The 20,150-nt window shown below is 42.6% G+C and overlaps 1 protein-coding gene across 1 annotated transcript in view; it reads right to left on the minus strand.

Annotated features, from left to right (window-relative positions):
• Positions 1 to 20,150, minus strand: part of IGSF5 (immunoglobulin superfamily member 5) — a 29,773-nt gene that overhangs the window by 2,408 nt on the left and 7,215 nt on the right. Inside the window, exons 3-8 of the mRNA XM_066571692.1 lie at positions 18,597 to 18,917; positions 17,147 to 17,455; positions 12,862 to 12,990; positions 12,349 to 12,373; positions 7,410 to 7,522; positions 6,117 to 6,193 (exon numbers count right to left, since the gene is read on the minus strand). Coding sequence (XP_066427789.1) covers positions 6,117 to 6,193; positions 7,410 to 7,522; positions 12,349 to 12,373; positions 12,862 to 12,990; positions 17,147 to 17,455; positions 18,597 to 18,917 — 974 coding nt within the window. The remainder of the gene's footprint in view (positions 1 to 6,116; positions 6,194 to 7,409; positions 7,523 to 12,348; positions 12,374 to 12,861; positions 12,991 to 17,146; positions 17,456 to 18,596; positions 18,918 to 20,150) is intronic.

The raw sequence follows: 20,150 nt of genomic DNA on the forward strand, positions 1-20,150 counted from the left end.
GATCCAGGCAGCCCCATGAGAGCACTGGGGAAAGGATAACCCCACCTGACCTATGTTTCTTTAAAAATCCCATCCTCAGGAATGGCCATCCAGCCCAGTCTGTCATGGCACTTCTCCTCTGCACCAAAGCAGGACCTGAGCAGAGTTTGCTCCCAGGGTGGGACTGACGTCCATGAGGGTCACCCTTGCCCTGCTGCATCTCTCAGAGTTATTTGCTTTGGAGTTGCTTTTACTTCGTGCTTACTGTGCTCTGGTATCAATTAATGAATAATTTCATGAATTTCAATCAGCTCATGCTGTGTGCTGGCCCATTTTCTGGGAAGCTTTCTCTGGAGCAGCAGAGCCTTCCTGAGGTTGCACTTCACTGCAATGGAGGCTGCTGGCTGCTGGTCACTGACCTAAAACTCATTTTCTGAATGCAATGCAAGATCTCATACAACACATTGCAAATAATAATGCAATGTAGTAATGCATTACAAATAATTATTGCAATTACAAATAATAATGCAGAGGAGCAGGACCACAACAACCACTTCCTATTAATACCCTGACCTGGTGGAGCTGCTGCAGCCCCTGATCAGTTTTGATTTCAAAGTTGTTTCCTCCTTAAATTAATTTAGTGCTTTACTACTCCTGCCAGTCCTAGTCTGAGGAAAAAGGGCTTCATAACTCATTATATCCTACAGATGGAAGGGGAAAAACCCATCTCCAGTGGCTTGCTGCACAGCACAGCATCATAGGAGTGAGTTCCTGAGGTGGTCCCCCCATCAGGAAGGATGTGCTAAATCAGCATTTCTTTTGGATAGTTTTAAATCTCTTTGTACTGTCAGCTTGGCATCCAGTTAACCATGGATATCTGACAGTCACATGCTTCAAAGCCTGCCTGTTGATTTATCATCTGCCTTGGGTGCCTTTTCACAGGGATTACTATAAAAGGATTATAATCCTGGGAAAAGCTTCACATAGTTTGTTGGTTTGGTTGGAGAAACAGACGCAGCACAGATCTTTTCATCTCCTCCAGCTCTTCAGCCAGACAAAAAGGGAGCTAGCAACACATGGATGAATCAGAAGGTAAACTGAGTGAGTATCAGCTGGTTTCAGGGCTGAATCCTTCCATGGTGTTTTGAATAGTGATCTTCAGTCAATGAAAGAAGGATTTCTGCTCTTGCAATCATGTTTCAGTCAGTTGTGCACCCTGTGTGATGTGATGTGAATGATGAGCGCACGTCTGGCCCTGTGGAGCAGGACCCTGCTCTCAGCACTGAGGGGAGGGATGGCAGCTCCTCAGACACTGATGCTGTGCCAGTGTGTGATAAACTCAAGGCTTGCTATCAGCCAGCCAAGAAACATTCAAGTCCAACTGCATGAGAACAAAGTCCTGACAGCAATGTGGTAGGAGGGCTCCCAAATGTATCTGCATGCATCACACACTGGGCTGACAAAAACAGAACAAAAAATCGGGGGGGGCAAAGCCACAGATTTCTGCTTCTGAAGGTTATTTCTCCCCCTGCCCTTAGTTTTCAATTTTGATTTGAAATAAATTCACTTCTTTTACAGGAACTCCCCCCATAAATTGTGGATACCCACAAAATAATTCAGATACATCATTACTTCAAGTAACAAACCAGTTCCATCCTGTCAACGTTTCAGACACTCAGCCCACATTTCCCTGCCCACCAATACAGCCTGGAAATTCCCCCTTGTTTCTTCATGGGTTAATCCCACCCATATGCCTTAACTCCTCCCCTTCTCCCACAGACATTTGGGAGGAAAAATCTTTAAACTCTTTAAACTGCCCCTGCCATTTCTTTATCTGTATCATCAATATTTATTGCTCTCTTAATCAAGATATGCTAACCAATGGATATCATAACATGACATATCTGCATCCCATTTCATCAGCAGGGGTAAAATTGTTTGCTTTCATCGATTTATTTTTCTATTTATTGACCTTTTAATTCAATTTTGATAGCTTAATTTTTCTTTCCAACAACCCTCAGAGTCAGAGCAGTTCTATATGGGGCAATAAATGGAGCTGCAATTCATCATTCATTTCCTTCTCAGGATGAAACCACAAGCACAGCTAAATAATATTTCCAGTTTATAGAGTGTCATTTGGAGTAGTTAAGAAGAAAAATAGATCCTTCCCCATTAAGGGAGCCATGACTCACTCTGGACTGGGAAGGAGGAGTAAGGCTGTGGAAGCTTCCTGGAGCTGTGCTGGAGTCACAGCAGGGATGAGTCCAGCCCACTGGAAATGAGCATTCCCTCCCTCATGGAATGGGCTCCTGATTTATCACAGAGACCTTTATGGCATATTAAATGAGCTCATGATGAAGCTCATCTAGGAGATTGTCCAGTCCTGCAAGTTGCTCAGTCCTCAGAGCTCCTTCTGTGGGAACTTGGAAAACAGAGCTCCTTGGAGGTGGCACTGTCCCAAAATCTGCAAAATCCCAGGCAGGGGATTCCCCTCACTGCTCTTGGGTTTTGGAAGGAGCACGGTGGGTCAGGCAATGAGGAACTGCTCCCTGAGTGGGATGTTGGTCCCTAAAACCATTTATCTGGTGCTGGGAGCAAGGATCACACTCACCCGTCCCTGACAGGAACTACATCTGCAATTAAACAGAGCCTGCACCTCTGCTCTCAGTTTGACCTTTTCTCAGTTAATATCATCCCAATGAAGACCTTCCAGCACCTCTGACTGATGCTCCTGGCCTCCTCTTCCAGTGCCTGGTCATTTTTCCCTCAGCTCAATAATTTGCTTCTTTACTCATCATTTTATAAACGTCTCACACACCTTTGATTTTCCTCCCTCGTTCTTTGCCAAACCTTTTGTTCAGGTTGTGAATTGATCAGTGCAATTACTGGGCAGCATTTATCTTCTGTGGACATTTTGCATTAGTTTCTGATTCAAAGAGTTTGAATGGCCAAAAGCTGAGCTCAGTGTTTTTCTGTTGTCACCCTTTATGACACACACCAGGGATTTCAGGTTTGTACCCAGCTGGGTCTATGGCTAACAAATCCTGAGGAAGCAAAACCTGTGATATGAAGTCTCCTTCAATCTCACAAATTGTTTAATATTTTAACTTTTTTACATATGGAACAGAAGGGATCACATTCGAAGCCCTTACCCTCAGAGACGTGGGAATAGATAAGGTTTTACATCTTCAATCTGCAATTTTTCCATCAGTAGATGGAATTCCTGCTCCTCAGGGAGGCCTTGGATTTTCCTTCCTTCTTCTTGACCTCTAAAGAAGCACTGCAAGGACTTTTGCTCATTTTTCCTGATTACCCACGGAGAGAGAAGTAATTTATTGGAGTCCACCCCTTCCTGACCTCCTTCACTATGGAAAACATCCTCAGGATAACTTTCCTTCCTCCTGTTGTTTTTTGGGTTTTTTACCCCCTACTTCTCCCTAAAAGGCCCTAGAGAATAAAGATGAAAATCTTTGGCAATGTTTCCAGTACTCAGGCAGGGAAAGCCAACTGAGAATCACAACTTTCTGTGCTTGGAAGATGGCAGGAAGGCAGGTGGTTTCTGAACAAATTGTTTGATTCAGCACTAGCCAGCAAACAGCTAAATGAGTGAACACCTGATTTCACCTGCTTGACAAGAAATAGAATGAAAGAGCCCTACAATGGTAATTAGGCAATATATTGGCATCAGTGGTGATGGAACTTTATTTGAATATATCCAGGAACACCTTTTGAGAGAAAACCTGTATTATGCAGTTAACAGGGAAGGTTATGAATGTAAAAGGAAAACACTTTTTGTCTGGGAAATGTTTTGCTCTGTTTGCATTTGTTGTGATAAAATTAAATCACAAACTGCAAATCCACAATTTAGGGTAAACCTTCAGCAGCCTTTTATCAGCTCCTGCATATACAAATGGGGCCATCACAATATACTTAACTATTTAGTGCAATACAACACAAACTGACAAAGAGTTTGTCTTCACCAAGCCATTTTTAGATTGCTAAATATTCCTCTAGCATATGGAAAATAGTTATAAATAACTTTCACCTCTTGATTCTCTCTTGGTGTTTTTCAAGCATGTGTGTGCAGCTATTGATGCAGGTAGAAGCCACTGTGACAGAGGGTTTATATTGTCCAGGTAGAACTGGTTTGAAAATCATAAATATTTCAATGTTATGCTGTGTTCCTGTGATGCATTCAAAGTTTCCCTGGCCACTTGAACTCCCAGGCCACCTAAGCCAGGATTTCATGTGGAGGCTGCACCTTTCATGTCTCACATTGAATCAGGACAGTGAACCCTCATGGTCCCCACTCACATCATTTTTGTTCTCACAGTGGATGGAGCTGCCTGAGAACACCCAAATCTGATGCCTTTCAGATGTCACCAAATGCCTTAATGCCACCACCACAGAGCCCAACCAGTGCCCATGAACCATCAATGATCACCCAGGCACTGGGAAATGCCCAAATGCATCCCAGAGCCACCCAATCCCAGAGGCATCGAGGCTGGCAGAGACCTCCAGATCATCCAGTCCCATCATCAACCATCACCACCATCATCACCCCTAAACCATGTCCCCAGGTGCCACATCCAGACACCTCCTGGGGTCAATATCCTGCCCTGAAACGTGTCCAGGGTGCTCAGCACATCCTCTCCTGGCTGTCAGAGCGGACACACATCCCACATGCATGGAAGCACAGCTTCTGTTCACTGTCCTGATTCAATCTGAGACATGAAAGGTGCAGCCTCCACATGAAATCCTGGGTTAGGTGGCCTGGGAGTTCAAGTGGCCAGGGAAACTTTGAATGCATCACAGGAACACAGCATAACATTGAAATATTTATGATTTTCAAACCAGTTCTACCTGGACAATATAAACCCTCTGTCACAGTGGCTTCTACCTGCATCAATAGCTGCACACACATGCTTGAAAAACACCAAGAGAGAATCAAGAGGTGAAAGTTATTTATAACTATTTTCCATGTGTTAGAGGAATATTTAGCAATCTAAAAATGGCTTGGTGAAGACAAACTATTTGTCAGTTTTGAACAGGGCTTCTCAGTATATTGTGATGGCCCCATTTGTGTATGCAGGAGCTGATAAAAGCCCCATAATCCTGTTCACAAGCACTCCAAACTCTGTCTGAAAGTGTTGCTTGGGATTGTAGATCCACACTGATGCCTCCACTGTTTTGTGCAGACTTTTCAGCTTTCCTTTAAAAGTATTTTGTTTGACAAGTAATTCATGTCAACTATCATAACTACCAGGCACAAATGCATCAGTGTCATTGCTGTTATTTTGTACTGGTATTATGTGATCATTGTTTTAATTGTTGATTGAGTGCTTCCTAAATTTCATTGTGTGCCAAGAGAAGTTGACACACTCTGCTATGATTTATGTGCAGTGTCATCCCCAAGACAGATTTCTTCATTGTACATGTTGAAGCAGCTCTTCAGAAATAAATGAGTTATCACTGTGTTGAGGAGTGAACTCAGTACCACATCACCACCACTTTCTCAAGAGAATATTGGAAAAAAAACCATCCTGGAGGTGCTAAATGGATCTTATAAAAATACGGCATAAATTAAGATTCACGTTGCTCTTGTGCTGGAAGCTAAGAGAGAGCAGCACCAGCCTTCAGAAAGAGGCCACTGAGAATGGAACCAGTGGAGGAGCAAACAGTGAGCTCTTCTTTTTACATTTCATCCACAAGGAAAGGGGGCAAAGCTCTGGGGGCACTGGGTGTTGGGTGTTTGCTTTCCCTCCCAGCTCTTACTGCTGAGACACCAAAGGTTCCAAGACCATGACTGAAGCAATTTCTAGAATATTGGAAAATATAGTCAGAAATGATCCACAGAAAATGCAAAATTTATTTACTCTCTCTACACTGGATTTTGTTTGCAAAGGAACCTCAAACCTCACCTTCTCAGTGCCTCCATCTTAGACCCACATCTCCTTCAAGTCTGAAGGAAAACGCACTCAAGAATGCTGAGGGGACATTCCACTTACCCAATTACAGCTGTAATTGACTTCTAATTGTCTGCCTCCCCAAAATCTATGTTTGGCTCTAGCACAACACACACTCTGTGAGAAAGCAAAAAGAAAAAAAGGTCGAGATATTCAAGAAATCAGCATTACCTTTGGTACAGAGCTGATGTGCAAATTGTCATCAGGGCCAGCAAACTTGGGAAACACTGGGGGAAGAGAGGAAAGTCCTGCAACAAGAATGTAAAAGATTAATGTTACTCAGTGTCCATCATGGCAGGAACTACAACGGCTAATATTAATTATTAATTAATAATCTTAATTATTAATATTGTGAGCAAAACTAAGGCTGATTTTTTGGGCTAACATGACCAAATTTTTGTACTGAGGGAGTTTGCAGGGGTGATTTCTGTGAGGTGACACCAGGAGCTGCCCCCGGTGTCAGACAGAGGCAGTTCCAGGTGGGTCTTGCCTGAGCCATGACATTGGTGGCACCATAACTTATTTAAGGAAAGGTAAAAAAGCCCAGCACAGCAGGACCTGGGAAAGAGGAGAGAGAAAGTGTGAAGGAAACAATCCTGGAGACACCCAGGTCAGTGGAGAAGGGAGGTGACCAGCCATGGTCAACCCAGAACACCAACAAATATGAACAAAGCCAGTCTAGAACTCTGTGGACTCAATTTGTCCAGATCCACTTAATTTCCCTTTTACTTTTTATTACTGCTGCATTTTATAATACTAAATATTCTCAAAATCTTTCCCCTGTACTTATTTCTTCACCACTTATTTGTCAGAGAGGAAAGGATGTGTGCCTGGATTGTAGACTCTGCACAATAATTTCATGCCATTAAGTGTTTGATTAAATGTTTTGAGAATAATGTGGTTAAAAAGGCAAGTGGCGGGTAACGATTTGGTGGGGATTTACATTTGCTTTTGAAGAGTCTTTGTGCTTAAGGACAAGAATTTATAATGCTAACTTAGTCATTTATCAGTAAAATAATAGTTCACTAACTGCCTTTATTCTTTCCTTCTTCTCTTTCTTTCCTTTTTGTTGCTTTAAATTTGTGTGTGTGTGTGTGCATGTGTGTGTTGGCAGAGGTGGATTTTCTTTTGTTTTCACAGGCCAACTGCAAAATATTGCCTAAATTGCTGCTTGTATGAAAATCCAGTCCTCCCACATCTGGCCCCAGAAGACAATTAGAAGAACAAAGGCATTAAAAAAACCAAGCCCAGGACTAAATCTAAATTTAATTGCACAGAACTTGGGTGTTTCCACAATATTTTTGGAGGATCTTCCTCTGAAACATCAAAAATGTTCTGGAGAAGTCCAGAAAAAACACAAGTCCTTCACTAAATGTTGTGAAACCTCCTAGTTTTAATTGTCTGACCTGTTGTCCAAAAGGCCCATGTTGAGAAGCAATTTCCAATTCAGCAGCTTAGACTCACCTGAGCTGTGCTCTGTGTTCCACAATTCCTCTGGAATGTATCCCAGATTTTCACTGCCACTCCTCTGCCTGTCTTCCAAACCACCTTCTTTTTTCTTCTCAGCTGAAACTTTTCTAGAAAACAAAAAAGTGTCATTAGAAGTTCTTCATGGCGGGAGAACTCTTGTTCAAGTAAATGTCTCACATCCCAAAAAATAGTATTTTTACACCTAAAAAAATTTTAAAAATTTTACACCTAAATTTTTTACACCTCATATTTTTACACCTAATTTTTTTTAGGTGTAAAACTTGTTCCAAGCAATTAGCATGGAAGTATTGCCCATGGAATTCTGTTTGGAAAGTTTCCATCAGCTGCAATGTCAAAACCTATGAAAATAAGGCAAACATTCAAAAGTGTGGACTCTGTGCCAGATCATAGGTTTTGCAGAAAATTAATTTTGATCTCTGATTCTGAATTGTAGGGTATTTATGTGCCCAATAGTGGAACACCAGCCAGGTCAGTTATGACAGGTGATCATTTTGGTGCCCAGCTGCAAACCCAAAGCGTGTCCTCTCACATCCCCACAGTCAAGGACTCATCTGTACTCTCTGAAATTAATCTTTCACTCTGAAATTTACTTTACATGAGAGAGAAATTCCTTGGTTAAAGTAACACATCTCTGAATTTGCAGAACAGTGCCCTCATAGCTGCACAGGGAGAGAATGGTGCTTTTTCACCCCAAATTCTGATGCCAGAAAAGATGCTACTATTGATCTGTTGCTACCATGGACCCATCTCCAGGACACTCCCAGGTCCACTTCTGCCTGGGTTTGAGGTGTGGCAAACACAAATCCACCATGGAAAACCAGGAATTTTTGGTGGGTGATCTAAGTCAGCGATGTTTGTGGAAACTGCTGCGTGTCCTTGTACAACAGCTGTAGTGAGGGTCGGGCTCTGCTCCCAGGGAACAGGGACAGGAGCAGAGGGAACGGCCTCAGGCTGGGCCAGGGCAGGCTCAGCTTGGACAGCAGCAGCAATTTGCCCATGGAAAGGGAGCTCAGGCCTTGGCAGGGGCTGCCCAGGGAGCTTTGCAGTGCCCAGCCCTGCAGGTGTCCCCTGCAGGTGGCACTGAGAGCTCTGGGCTGGGGACAAGGTGCCCATGGGGCACAGCTTGGCCTCAATGACCTTGCAGGTCCTTTGCAGCCTCAATGATTCCATAATTCTGTAATTCTACTTCTTTTATATTTAGCAGGAATCACTTTGCAGGCCCCCAGAGCTTCAGAGGGTGTCACTAATGCACACACAAATCTGGTGAGCCAGTCCTCAGCTATGGGGCTTTTTTAGGAGATAAGAAGGTTGGATACCACAAAGAGCCCTGCCATGGTTGTTTAGAAGACAAAAGCAATTGTTTAGGGCTACCACCCCCACATGTTACATGACACTGTGCTGTCTCTTTTATCTGAGCCTTAGATCCCAACAAACTCGGTGGAGTAGCCAAATAAAAAGCAGCTCCAAAAAAAAAAATTAAAAAAAGAAAAGGTGTGTGGGAGGCATGGGAAGATAGCCTGCCAAGTTAAAAATAAAGGTGGGAAATAAACCAGTGCATGTTTGGTCTCACTACTTCTTTGCTACCACAGCAGCTTCCAAAATCTGGACAAGCATCATTCTTTTTACTGCAGGGAAGTTCCCCCAAGGAAAAAACCACCGAGCCTACAAAATCTGTGATTGTTAATAATCCTTCCTGTGATTTCAGGGTCATTGTTTTTCAAACCTTGAAATCAACACTGAATCTTCAAGTCCAAACTGGGCCTCAGAGCCTAAACTCATCCCAATTTTTTTTTAAGTTGAAATTATAAGCAAGGTTTGTGAACACAGTGAGACAACCCATCTTTAATGGAGAAATAGTAACTTTGTAGTACGGAGAGCTAAAACCACATTTCTGCCACGAAGGTAGAATTGTTTCTGCCCAGATCAGATGCAAAAGCTTTCCTTTCCTGAGGGAAAGGAAAGTTATGCCCTGTTCTGGACCTGTTCAGGTTGTCTGAAAGAAGCACAGCAGAGCCACAAGAGCAAGGCCACAGACACAACACAGGCCCAACTGCTGGGCAGGTCCTTCCCTGCACGTTCAGCTGCTTTTGCCTTTGTAGGGTTTATCCTTGTGGAAGGTTTTGGGGTTCTGAATCAAATCAGAATCCATGCAATCCCTGCTGATTTAATCCTGTCCTATTTATAGAGCTGCACTTGGCAAAATGATGAATTTAGCCCCACAAAGTAAGAAATCACAAAGTTTACACGTATGGCATGGCATAATAAGCATCATTTCCTTGGGAGAAAACAGAGGCTATCGAATTTCCTTATTTTGTTTCCCATCAATAAAGTGCTTTACAAATGGAAATCTGTCAACAGACCTGCACAAACTTTCCCCACAAGGGGCTGCTAATGAAACTGGGAATTGCTGACGTGCCAGGCAGCGGGGTGGAACATTCTGCACACTCATTAAGGGACGGGGACTTAAAACCCCACAGGCGTAGGCAGTGAATGAATTCACAATGCTGCCTAAATATAAATAATAATATTAATAACCCCACTGCCACGGCTGGCACAGATGCTGATAAAAAGGATCTTAATGCTGAGAGCCACCAGTTAATGATTTCTAAAGTTTTCCATCTCAGTGCAATAATAGAACAACAGCTTTGTGCTGAAACACATCTGAAAAGCACTGGATGAGGTGCTGATACTCACCCATGGGCCAGCTTTAGTAATTTTTATAGATTTATTATTATTATTATTATTATTATTATTATTATTATTATTATTATTATTATTATTTAATTATATAATCATATAATATTATTATATATTATATTAATTTTTATTATAGAATAGCTTGGCTTGGAAGAAACCTTAAAGATCATCTTGTTCCAAGCAGCTTTATTCATTTTTTAAATTAAAAATCCATGGGGCAGCTTTATTAATTTTTTTACTTTTTAATTATTATATATTATATACTTATATAATATTACATTTTTTTAATTATAGAATAGTTTGGCTCGGAAGAAACCTTAAAGATCATCTCACTCCAAGCCCCTTCCATGGGCATGGACACCTTCCACTATCCCAGGCTGCTCCAATGAACACCCCCAGGGATGGAGAGTCACATCATCCCTGGACAACCTGTACCAGTGCCTCCCAGTCAAGAATTTCTTAATATTTAATATATAATGTAATTATATTATATATGTTATATATTATATATATTTTATATTTATATATTATATTTTTGTACATTCTGTATAATAATTTTTATATCATATATAATAGTATATAATGATATAAATTATATATTCATATATATATATCTTCCTCTTAAAATCTAATCCAAGCCTTCCCTATATATACTATATTATATATATTATGTATACCATATATAATAATATATATAATATGTAATATATAATGTATAATATATATTATATATATATTCATATATAATATTTAATTTCTTCCTCTTAATAGCCAATTGAAACCTTCCCTATATATACTATATTATAAATATAGTATATATTTATTATAATATATAATATATGATATATAATATATAATATATGATATATAATCTATAATCTATAATCTATAATCTATAATCTATAATATATAATATATAATATGTAATATATAATATATAATATATAATATATAATATATAATTTCTTCCTCTTAATATCCAATCGAAACCTTCCCTATATATACACTATATTATAAATATATATATTTATTATAATATATATAATATTAGATATAGATATAGATATATAAAATATATATTATATGTAATATATACTCATATATAATATTTAATTTCTTCCTCTTAATATCCAATCGAAACCGGCCCTCTGAACCCTCTTTTCCCCGTTCATCCGGTGGAATTTGCCGGCCGCGCTCCGGCTCCCGGTGCCAGGCGCGCTGCCGGTGCGGCAGTGCCATCCTGTGGCGGCGGCGGCGGCCATCGCCCGCCGGGCTCGGGTCCTGCCCTGCCATCCTCCCTCCCCTGCCTTCCCCGGCACTCCTGGGGGCACAGCCGGCTCCGGGGAATTCGCTTTGTCCTCCAGCTTTAACCGAGCTGGGTTTGCCCGCTCTCCGTCGCATCAGCACTCTGGGGTTTCCGAGGGGTTTTCAGCACTGTGGGATCGGAGTTCACAGCCTGCTGCGAGCCTGGGGCTCTCCTTTCATCCCTAAATCAGTGCCCTTCCCTGGATGCTGTCCCCCATCCCTAAATCAGTGCCCATATCTGGATGCTGTCCCCCATCCCTAAATCAGTGCCCTTCCCTGGGTGCTGGCCCCATCCCTAAGTCAGTGTTTGTCACGGACATCTTTCATGAAAAATCTTTTTTTTTAGGATTTTTTTCTCTTGAGAAGCTGAGAGACCTCAGGAACAAAATGTAACCAATGGTTATCTGCTGCTGTGGAATGCATCAGGTGCATCTGTGATTGGTCTCATGGGGTTGTTTTTAGTTAATGGCCAATCACAGCCCAGCTGGCTCGGACTCTCTGTCCGAGACAGAAGCTTTTGTTATCATTCTTTCTTTTTCTATTCTTAGCTGGCCTTCTGATGAAATCTTTTCTTCTATTCTTTTAGTATAGTTTTAATATAGTATATATCATAAAATAATAAATCAAGCCTTCTGAAACATGGAGTCAGATCCTCATCTCTTCCCTCATCCTGAGACCCCTGTGAACACGGTCACAACTGTCCTTCCCTGGATGCTGTCCCCCATCCCTAAGTCAGTGCCCATCCCTGGATGCTGTCCCCCATCCCTGTGCTGTCCCACAAGCTCACACAGCTTGGCAGTTCTGGGATGATGGATGCCAGGACAAGGACACTGGCACGTCCCTCTTGCCACCCTGCAGCAGCCTCAGAGTCCAGCAAACACCGCAAGAAGTTCTCCATCATCTTATTTACCTTATTTCATTTTGATAGGTAGATCCTAAAAATGAAAAAAAAAAAGTGTTTAAAATGCAGGAAATTAAAATTTAAAACTTCTCTAAGTTCTCTAAGAGCATGGCCTGAGTTCCAGCTACCTCAGGAGCATCTCTCCACCCTGTCTGAAAAATTGGGCAGCCCTGTAGAGCATCTTACTCAGAAACTTGAATTAGGCACACAGCACTGAAAATATTCTTCAATAAAGAACCTTTAAATGTCTTTAAAAGTCAAAACTCCCAAAAAAACATGATCCCCTGGGAGTTAATGTGAAGGGCTGACACTGATTGGAATAAATCCATGAGAGAAACATGATGGTGAAATTAAGGAGGACCTTAAACAGGTCATGGTTAAGAGCAGGATCTGCCTGCTCAGTCTTCCGCTTACAGAAGTAAAATTACAGGTCTTTGTGCAGCATCAGAGCTGACACAAGAAGATTTATGCCTGATCAAAACCCCTTTTTAATGTTTAGACCAGCTGTGAGGGTTCACTCACCTCTCCTCTTCAGGCAGCAGCGCACAGCAACCACAACAATAACGACCAGGAGAACAATGCCAAGAAATGAAAGCACAACTGCAAGTACAATAACCCACGTGCTCCTGTTGTCTTCACTGTAATAATTTTCTGTTAAATTAAAGGGAGAAACATTGGACTATCAGAGCCTCACAACATCCTTTTCAGCATGTTTGCCTTTTCTGGCAACTGCTATTAAGTGTTTGGTGAATATTTAACAAGGAGGCTGTGTTTTCCAAATGACAGACTCCGTATTTATGGATGGCACCCAAGAATTTAAAATATTCCTCAATTCAAATCCTTTATTGCAGTTGTAGCTTCTCCCACTGCTAATTCTCTTCTGAAAAGCACAGAGTTGAAACCATCAAACTTTTTATTTTATAATTATGCTGGGCATCCCAGAGTCCTTTGGAGACATTTTGGGGAAAGGTGTTAAGATTCAATTTAGGTGTTCATACTGCAAATATTGAGTGTCTTGCCTGGCTGCTCTTGTCGGTGGAGAGAAAATAGGTATTTTGGGTTACCATTAATTTGATCAAATGTGTATGTGTCCCTTTTAATAAGGTGAACTGCTTTGAAAAAAATGTCCATTTCTCCCCACAAACCACAGCAACAGTTGTAGGTGATTAGTACAGTTGGTGATCTCTAGCCTGGAAAAAATATTTTCTAATCCGTTCCATCTTGGGACTTCTCTCAATGATTTCAACAAGTGTTTGATTTTGGGATGTGCTGGGTGGGACTCCTGTTCCCCACTTAAAGAGCACCAAGAGCAAAACCATGAAGAACACAGAGCTACTGACCCATCTTCTCTGCAGCATGCTCACATTTAACTGATTCCTTCATCTTTGCTGTAATCTACAGGGTTAAATGAGGGGATTTAAAGATAATTGAATGTCTTGCAGAAATCAGTTGCTATGACCAAACAGCTCCCACGTGCACAGAATTTTAAAAATATCTTGCATTTAGAATTATAGAATCATGGAATAATTTGGGTTGGAATGGACCCCAAAGATCACTCAGTTCCACCCCCTGCCATGGGCAGGGACACCTTCCACCATCCCAGGTTTATTCAAGCCCTGGGCTTGGACACTTCCAGGGCTGGGGAATATTTCTCAGGAGGTACAAGGAAGATGCCAGTTCTGCTTGTCACATCATCCTGCCCCTTGGTTTGACCAAATATTCCAGAAGCACCTCACATTTGGTTTCCCTTTGGAAAGCAGCCCCCAAACACTTTGACAGTTGTTAGAAACAATCTTCCAATCCCAATTACAGGTGTGAGGCACGTGCAGATTTGGCACAGTCCCGTCCCATGGGTCTGCGATTGCCTTTTCCTCATTTGAGGTCCCAATTAACAACTCCATGGCCACACTTGGCTGTCAGCCTCTGGAAAAGGCACCACAGGAATGAGGGTGACTGGGAGCTGCTCAAGGACAGGGCAATTGATGAAATTCCCTGATGTGGGAACCAGGTTTACCTGTGGCAGGGAATAAACTAAATTCTTTCTATCTACAGATTTTCCTGGGTGCATGTTTGGGGTTTGGAGGTTTCAGACTGAAAAGACACACTACCAAAACCTCCTACAAAAGCTTGAACCTCTGCCAGGAACCTGCATTCTTCAAAGCTCAGGTCACTATCATTAAGCAATTTGTTCCAGTCTTCTCTAATCCTAATGCTCAACCAGCATGTTTGGAATTTCTTCTATTAGGAAAAAAGAAAACAAGCACTCAGCTTTACTGAAAAAAAAAAAAATTACAGGATTTACTGCTGAAAATTAGCAGTAAATCCTGTAGGCTGCCATCAATTGATGATAAACTTGTTCATAGTATTTTTATCTAGAAGTACTGCAACAGATATCTACATTTTAGTACATTTTGTTCTATAGAGATGCCACGGGGATTTCAAGATGACTAAAATATGAATGACATCTATTTAGCTAGAGGGGAAAGCTTAACCCTGGTGAGAAGGGAGGAGCTAAACACACCTGCAGCAGCCCATTCCTGCAGGCTGGCTGCCACACCAGGGTGTTTCACTCCCTGCCAGGGTCAGGTTATCTCCAAGAGATTTATGGAGGTGAAGCCAGAAGGACAGGGTACAACACAAACACTCCCAGAGCTTCAGCATTTTTGTGTCTCTGCAGTTTTGGAGGATGCAGAAAGAAACTGGAGCTGGGTGTGAATGAGGAGCTGCCAGGTGAACACACAAGCAGGGCTGCAAGGGAGGGGCACGAAGGGGTGAAGGAGTTAAATCCCTTTGAGTCCCTTAGGAAATCCAAACCAAGCTCCATGGAGGGTTTAGTGCGGACAGAGCTACTTCCTCATTCCACAGGGCCCATCCTCTGCTGCCATCCCCACCTCTGGCTCCTCCCTTAGCTGTCTAAACATTGACAAAGTGTCTGCAGAAAAGGGGATTTTCCCAGGCAGGTGCTGGTGACCAGTGAGGAATGAGAGACTGGAAAAACCTGCGCGTGGCTCCTTGGACACTTTGGAGCTTTCAGGTTGAGCTCAAAAGCAAAGGACATCCAGGCTCATGGGAGACTCTCTGCCCTCAACTTCTGCAGGTCCAAAAGCCTGCAGGAATTCAACACCAAAACCAAAGACAGCTTGGACCCAGCTAAGGAACTGCCCCATGGATCCCATTCCAAGGAACAGCTCTGTGAATGCATCTCCTGGGATAATTCTGTAGGAGTTCCCAAATTTCAGGCACAGCCAAACACCCCTGTAGGAAAGAGTGAATGACATGAAAATGCATCATTTTGTATGGAAAGACTGACCCAGAGGTGCAGGAAGGAGGGACATTCCCTCCCCATGTGGCCAGAGAGGGCCCGGGTTTTCTGTAGTTAATACAGAAATACAAGTTCTTGTATTGCTTAAAAGGAGCAAGGAGGAATTTAATCCCCCCAGCTTTTAAATGAAGAGGAAAATTGAAATTTCAGTAGTTTTGGGAAGGATTTTCTTACATGTTTGAAGCTGGTTGTGCTCTTTCCCAAGAGCCAGCTAAGGCTGAGCCCATGTATGAAAACTGGGACAAGCTCTTAGATTTTGAGTGTGATATATACATTATAGACCTTCCTGTGTCATAAATGCTTTTATTTCATCCTGATCATTTAAAGACTTCAGATTCTCCTATCCTGTCAAATTTTGAGTGCCTGCTGCTGCTGCACAATGGTATTTCCAAGGAGAAATGAATGATGGTCCTGTACAATCACTAATCATACACTAATAGTGCTTCATGACATCTCTTTTTCTCCTCTTCTGATTTGCAGGGAGTAGCTATGGAAACATCACAAATGAGTGGGCAGGGGAATTTATTAATTTCCTCAGGATAGTCCTATTTTGCTTAGTCAGTAATTAAGATCAATGTGACTACAAAAGGCCATATTAGGGATGGTAAAATGACCTTTTCCAACTGCATTACCAAGCAAGCACTTCTGAAAAAGGCCTGCTAATAATGATTCATACGGGAAACAAAGGGCACAGCTACTCAATCTTCTCAGTTGTTTATGTGTCAAAATGTCTGTACCAAACCCCTCATTGGTACCCTGTAAGGATATTTTGTGTGTGCCTTGTTCACCCATTGCAGAAAAAGAATCAGTTCATCAAGAGAAGCTGTCACCATGATTACAGCCTTAGCAAAAATATTTAGAGTTATCAAAGGCCTTGCTAACTGCTCTGGAGAGATTTGCATGACATCCCACTTTGGATTAAAGCAACTTTGAATTTCTTTAAGGGAAAGCCAGTAAAAAGCAACCTAATGCCCAAAAAATTCATATATGTTGAGACAGAATTTATTCTGGGTAGTGTGCAGAAACTGGGAGGAGTTTTTTCCCAAATCAGGGGTAAAATTGGTATTGGATATTACAGAGAACAATTTCACATGAGGGTTTGGCTTTGTAAGAAATTAAGTTAATATGGCTGGCATGCTCTGATCAAGGATATTTAAGATCTAAATTCAATTCCTTGGGTGTTTTCTTGGTCAAGGAGCAAAGACTGGTTTTCCTAGCAGTGAATCCATAGGAGTCAGAGGCAGGTATTTGTCAGAGGCTTTGTCGTGCTCAGTTCTACCTTGGGCTTCATGGTTCATTAGACTGCTAAAAGTACATTTAACCCTACCCATACATCATGCTGTGACTCCTGGCCCTGAATCCCACACCCCAGAGGATTTCACTGGCAAATAAACAACTTTCTAAAGCAAAACCAAGCAGAACAAAACGCACAACCCTGAGCACGGGTGGTACAGGACGGGAAAAGCACAACAAACATTCACTTACCCGTGGCAGAGTTGTCAAAAATAAGAGTTACAGTTGCATTCTGAGGGCTGGGGAGTGCTTCTATGTCAGCTAAACAAGTCAAAACCTCAGTGTCCCTCGGAGTCAGAGTTAAGGTGCTCAGGGCATTGTGGAGGCCATGAGATCCTGGGCTTTGCTGGGTAACATAGCTCGATTTATCAACCAAAGAGTCATTTGTCATCCAGGCAATGTCTGGAGCTGGAGCCCATCCTAAGGCTTCACAAACAATCTCAATTGTTTGGTTGTCTTTTACTGTTAAGGTGCTATTTTTGATGAGTAAAGATCCATTAACTGTGGGAGGGAAAAGATGTTTTTGTTCCTTCAGAACGTTTCGCTGCATTGCTTTCCTGCTGCTGGTTTTTAAATCTTATCTCGCTACCCAGAAATAGCTATGCCTTGAGATATGAAGTGGAAAACAATTATTAATACAGATCTACCATATGCATGATGGAAACATGCAGATACTTCAGCTACACGGGCCCATTACCCAATAGGTTAAAGCACAAGTCTCAACTTTCAGTACCTTTCCAATAAAAAGCAGGAAATTGCACTTTTTGGACATCTTGACACATATCCAGCTGGAGGACAACATAGTGAAATAACAGTGTTTCTCTCTAAGTTTTAAATATGCTCAGGTCATCTAAGAAGAGGTTTACAGGTAGGTGATGAGATGTCATCACTGCACCAAGCCCCTCCTTGACAAATGGATGGTGCCTGGTGCTGAGATCCTGCGTTCCTGGCTGCAGGATGATAAGGAACAAGAGATGGAGCAGGAAAAAACAGGGGCAGTTATAACCTCTGCTATTGGCACCCCGCATGTGACTCTAAAACCCTCTCAGTAAAATGAGGGTGAGGAGGGCAGGAGGCAAAGGATGGTAAATGGGAGCATGTGCTCCTTCCCAGGAATAACCTGAGAAATTCCTCAGAGGATTCCCTTAAGTGCAGCACAATAAAACAGCTTTTTGCTGGTGGCTATGATGCCTCAGGTTTGAACTTTTCCATTTTTCACATTCTGTGCTGCTTTAGTGTGTGGGGCTGGGCTTCGTATTCTGGGATGGTGAGCTCTGTGCACAGAGCAGGGAGACAAAACAATTCCTGCTCCAGCTGGGCACCAAGGACAAATGATCCAAATCTCAGCCCCAGAGCACAAACCCCGTGGGCTGGAGAGAGAAAAACAAGCAGGGTGGGACTGCAGGGGCTAAAGCTGGAATGGGACAATGAACTGCAAGATGCAAATGGAGCAGAACTGATCCCAGGGAGAGACCCCGTGCCCGGCCGTGCATTTTGGGGCCATTTTGGTTCATCTTGGGTGCAGCCCTGGCTGGGCTCTGGTGCTGCCCAAGGTGCATCCATGGAGGCCTTTTCATAAATCCTTGCTTTATTCTGTAACTCTGCTCTAGGTCAGCCTGCCCAAGGCATCAGCCATACACACCTTGAACAGAGAGAAAGGCAAAGTTGTTCTGGCTGGGTTGCTGGATGCTGCACTCAATCCTGCCAGAGTCACTCAGCTGGGTGTTGTGGATGATCAGCTCCGAGGTGAACTCATCCCCAGTGCTGTAGTTCCTGGAGGTGAAGCGTTCTGTGGTCTCCACAGAGCCCTGGGAGCTGAGGACAGTGAGGACAGGGCTGCCCTGGGAGAGCCAGATGAGGACTTTCCATCCTGCAGACACCGTGCAGTTGAACCTGGCCTCTGAGCCAGCCAGCACTGTGGCGTTCTCAGGGCCTTTTGTGATGGAGTAACAAAAGCCCAGACCTGTGAGGGAACCAAAATCAGTCCATAAACACATATACAACACCAGCGGAGGTGGTTGGATAGTGTCAAACATCTTAACCGGTTCAGAGATGGAGGTGTGCAATCTATTCTTTCAGATCCTGCTTAGATTAAGTGGTTTTCTTTAAAAATGCCTTTAATTATTTCGTCTCCTTCTCCCACTCCAAAATCACCTGTTTCTCTTCAGTAATTCACTGACTACCATTTTGCTGACAGAAAAAATCCCACTTTTAAGTAGGAAAATACATGAGTTGCCCACACTTTTAATAATTGAAGGAGTGTGTAACCAGTTCCTTTTCCATATCTTGGATTGCCACTGATTTTTTGCAGCCCCATCATTTATCCTTCAGTGCTCCTTCCCCTGTTCCTCAATTATTCATCACATACATTGTGATGTACTTTTTCTAAAGCCTTCCTCAGGCTTTCTGATATCCAAGGTGTGCTTAAACTCATTAGTTTTAACTCCCTGAAAGGCAGTGTGAATTCTGGCCAGTATTTTTCAGAGCTGAAAGCTCCTAACAAAGTCGTTTTGTTTTCCTTTCCTCCTCATAGACCCAGGGCCTCCCATTGCCAACTCCACCAATTGCACAGGAATATTTTGAGTCCCAGCAAGGACATTTCCCTCCTGCAGACCCAACAGTCCTGCCAGGGGGATCTGCCTCCCCAGGGAACAATCCTGCTGTGGTGCCCCAATGCTCCCAGCTGGGCTCTGCATGATGGCAGCAATTAGACACTGCAGTCCATGGCAGTCTAATTAAAACCTCACGCCAGCAAATTTGGCCTGAGAATAAGTCTTCAATTATGTTCCAGGAGAAAGGAAGCCTGAAATGGTCATCACTCCCTTGCTAAGAGTATTCAGGGCAATGAAGTAATTTTTAAGGGTTTTGTTCACACCAAGTTTGTTTTTAGGTAATATATTCATTAATGGATTAGCTATAAATTATTGAAAGAAAAAATTATTTCAGTCAGCAGCTGATGTGAGAAGGACACACTGTATTTTTCACACAACAGGGGTGTTTGGTGTTTGTATAAATGGAACCAGAGCCCAGTCTCAGTGAGGACATTGCAACCAGTGCCTCAGTGAGCTGCTCCCAGGACTGGGGTCTGGAACCTCATTGCTCCATTGCCCAGAGCCTTTTGCAGTTCCCAGCTGTCACCGTGATATTTTCTGAAAAGTCCCTTTGCCAGGATTTCTTCTCCTGGGAAGATGAGAAG

The sequence above is a fragment of the Molothrus aeneus genome, chromosome 2 (genome assembly GCF_037042795.1).
Source record: "Molothrus aeneus isolate 106 chromosome 2, BPBGC_Maene_1.0, whole genome shotgun sequence".
Lineage (NCBI taxonomy): Eukaryota > Metazoa > Chordata > Aves > Passeriformes > Icteridae > Molothrus > Molothrus aeneus.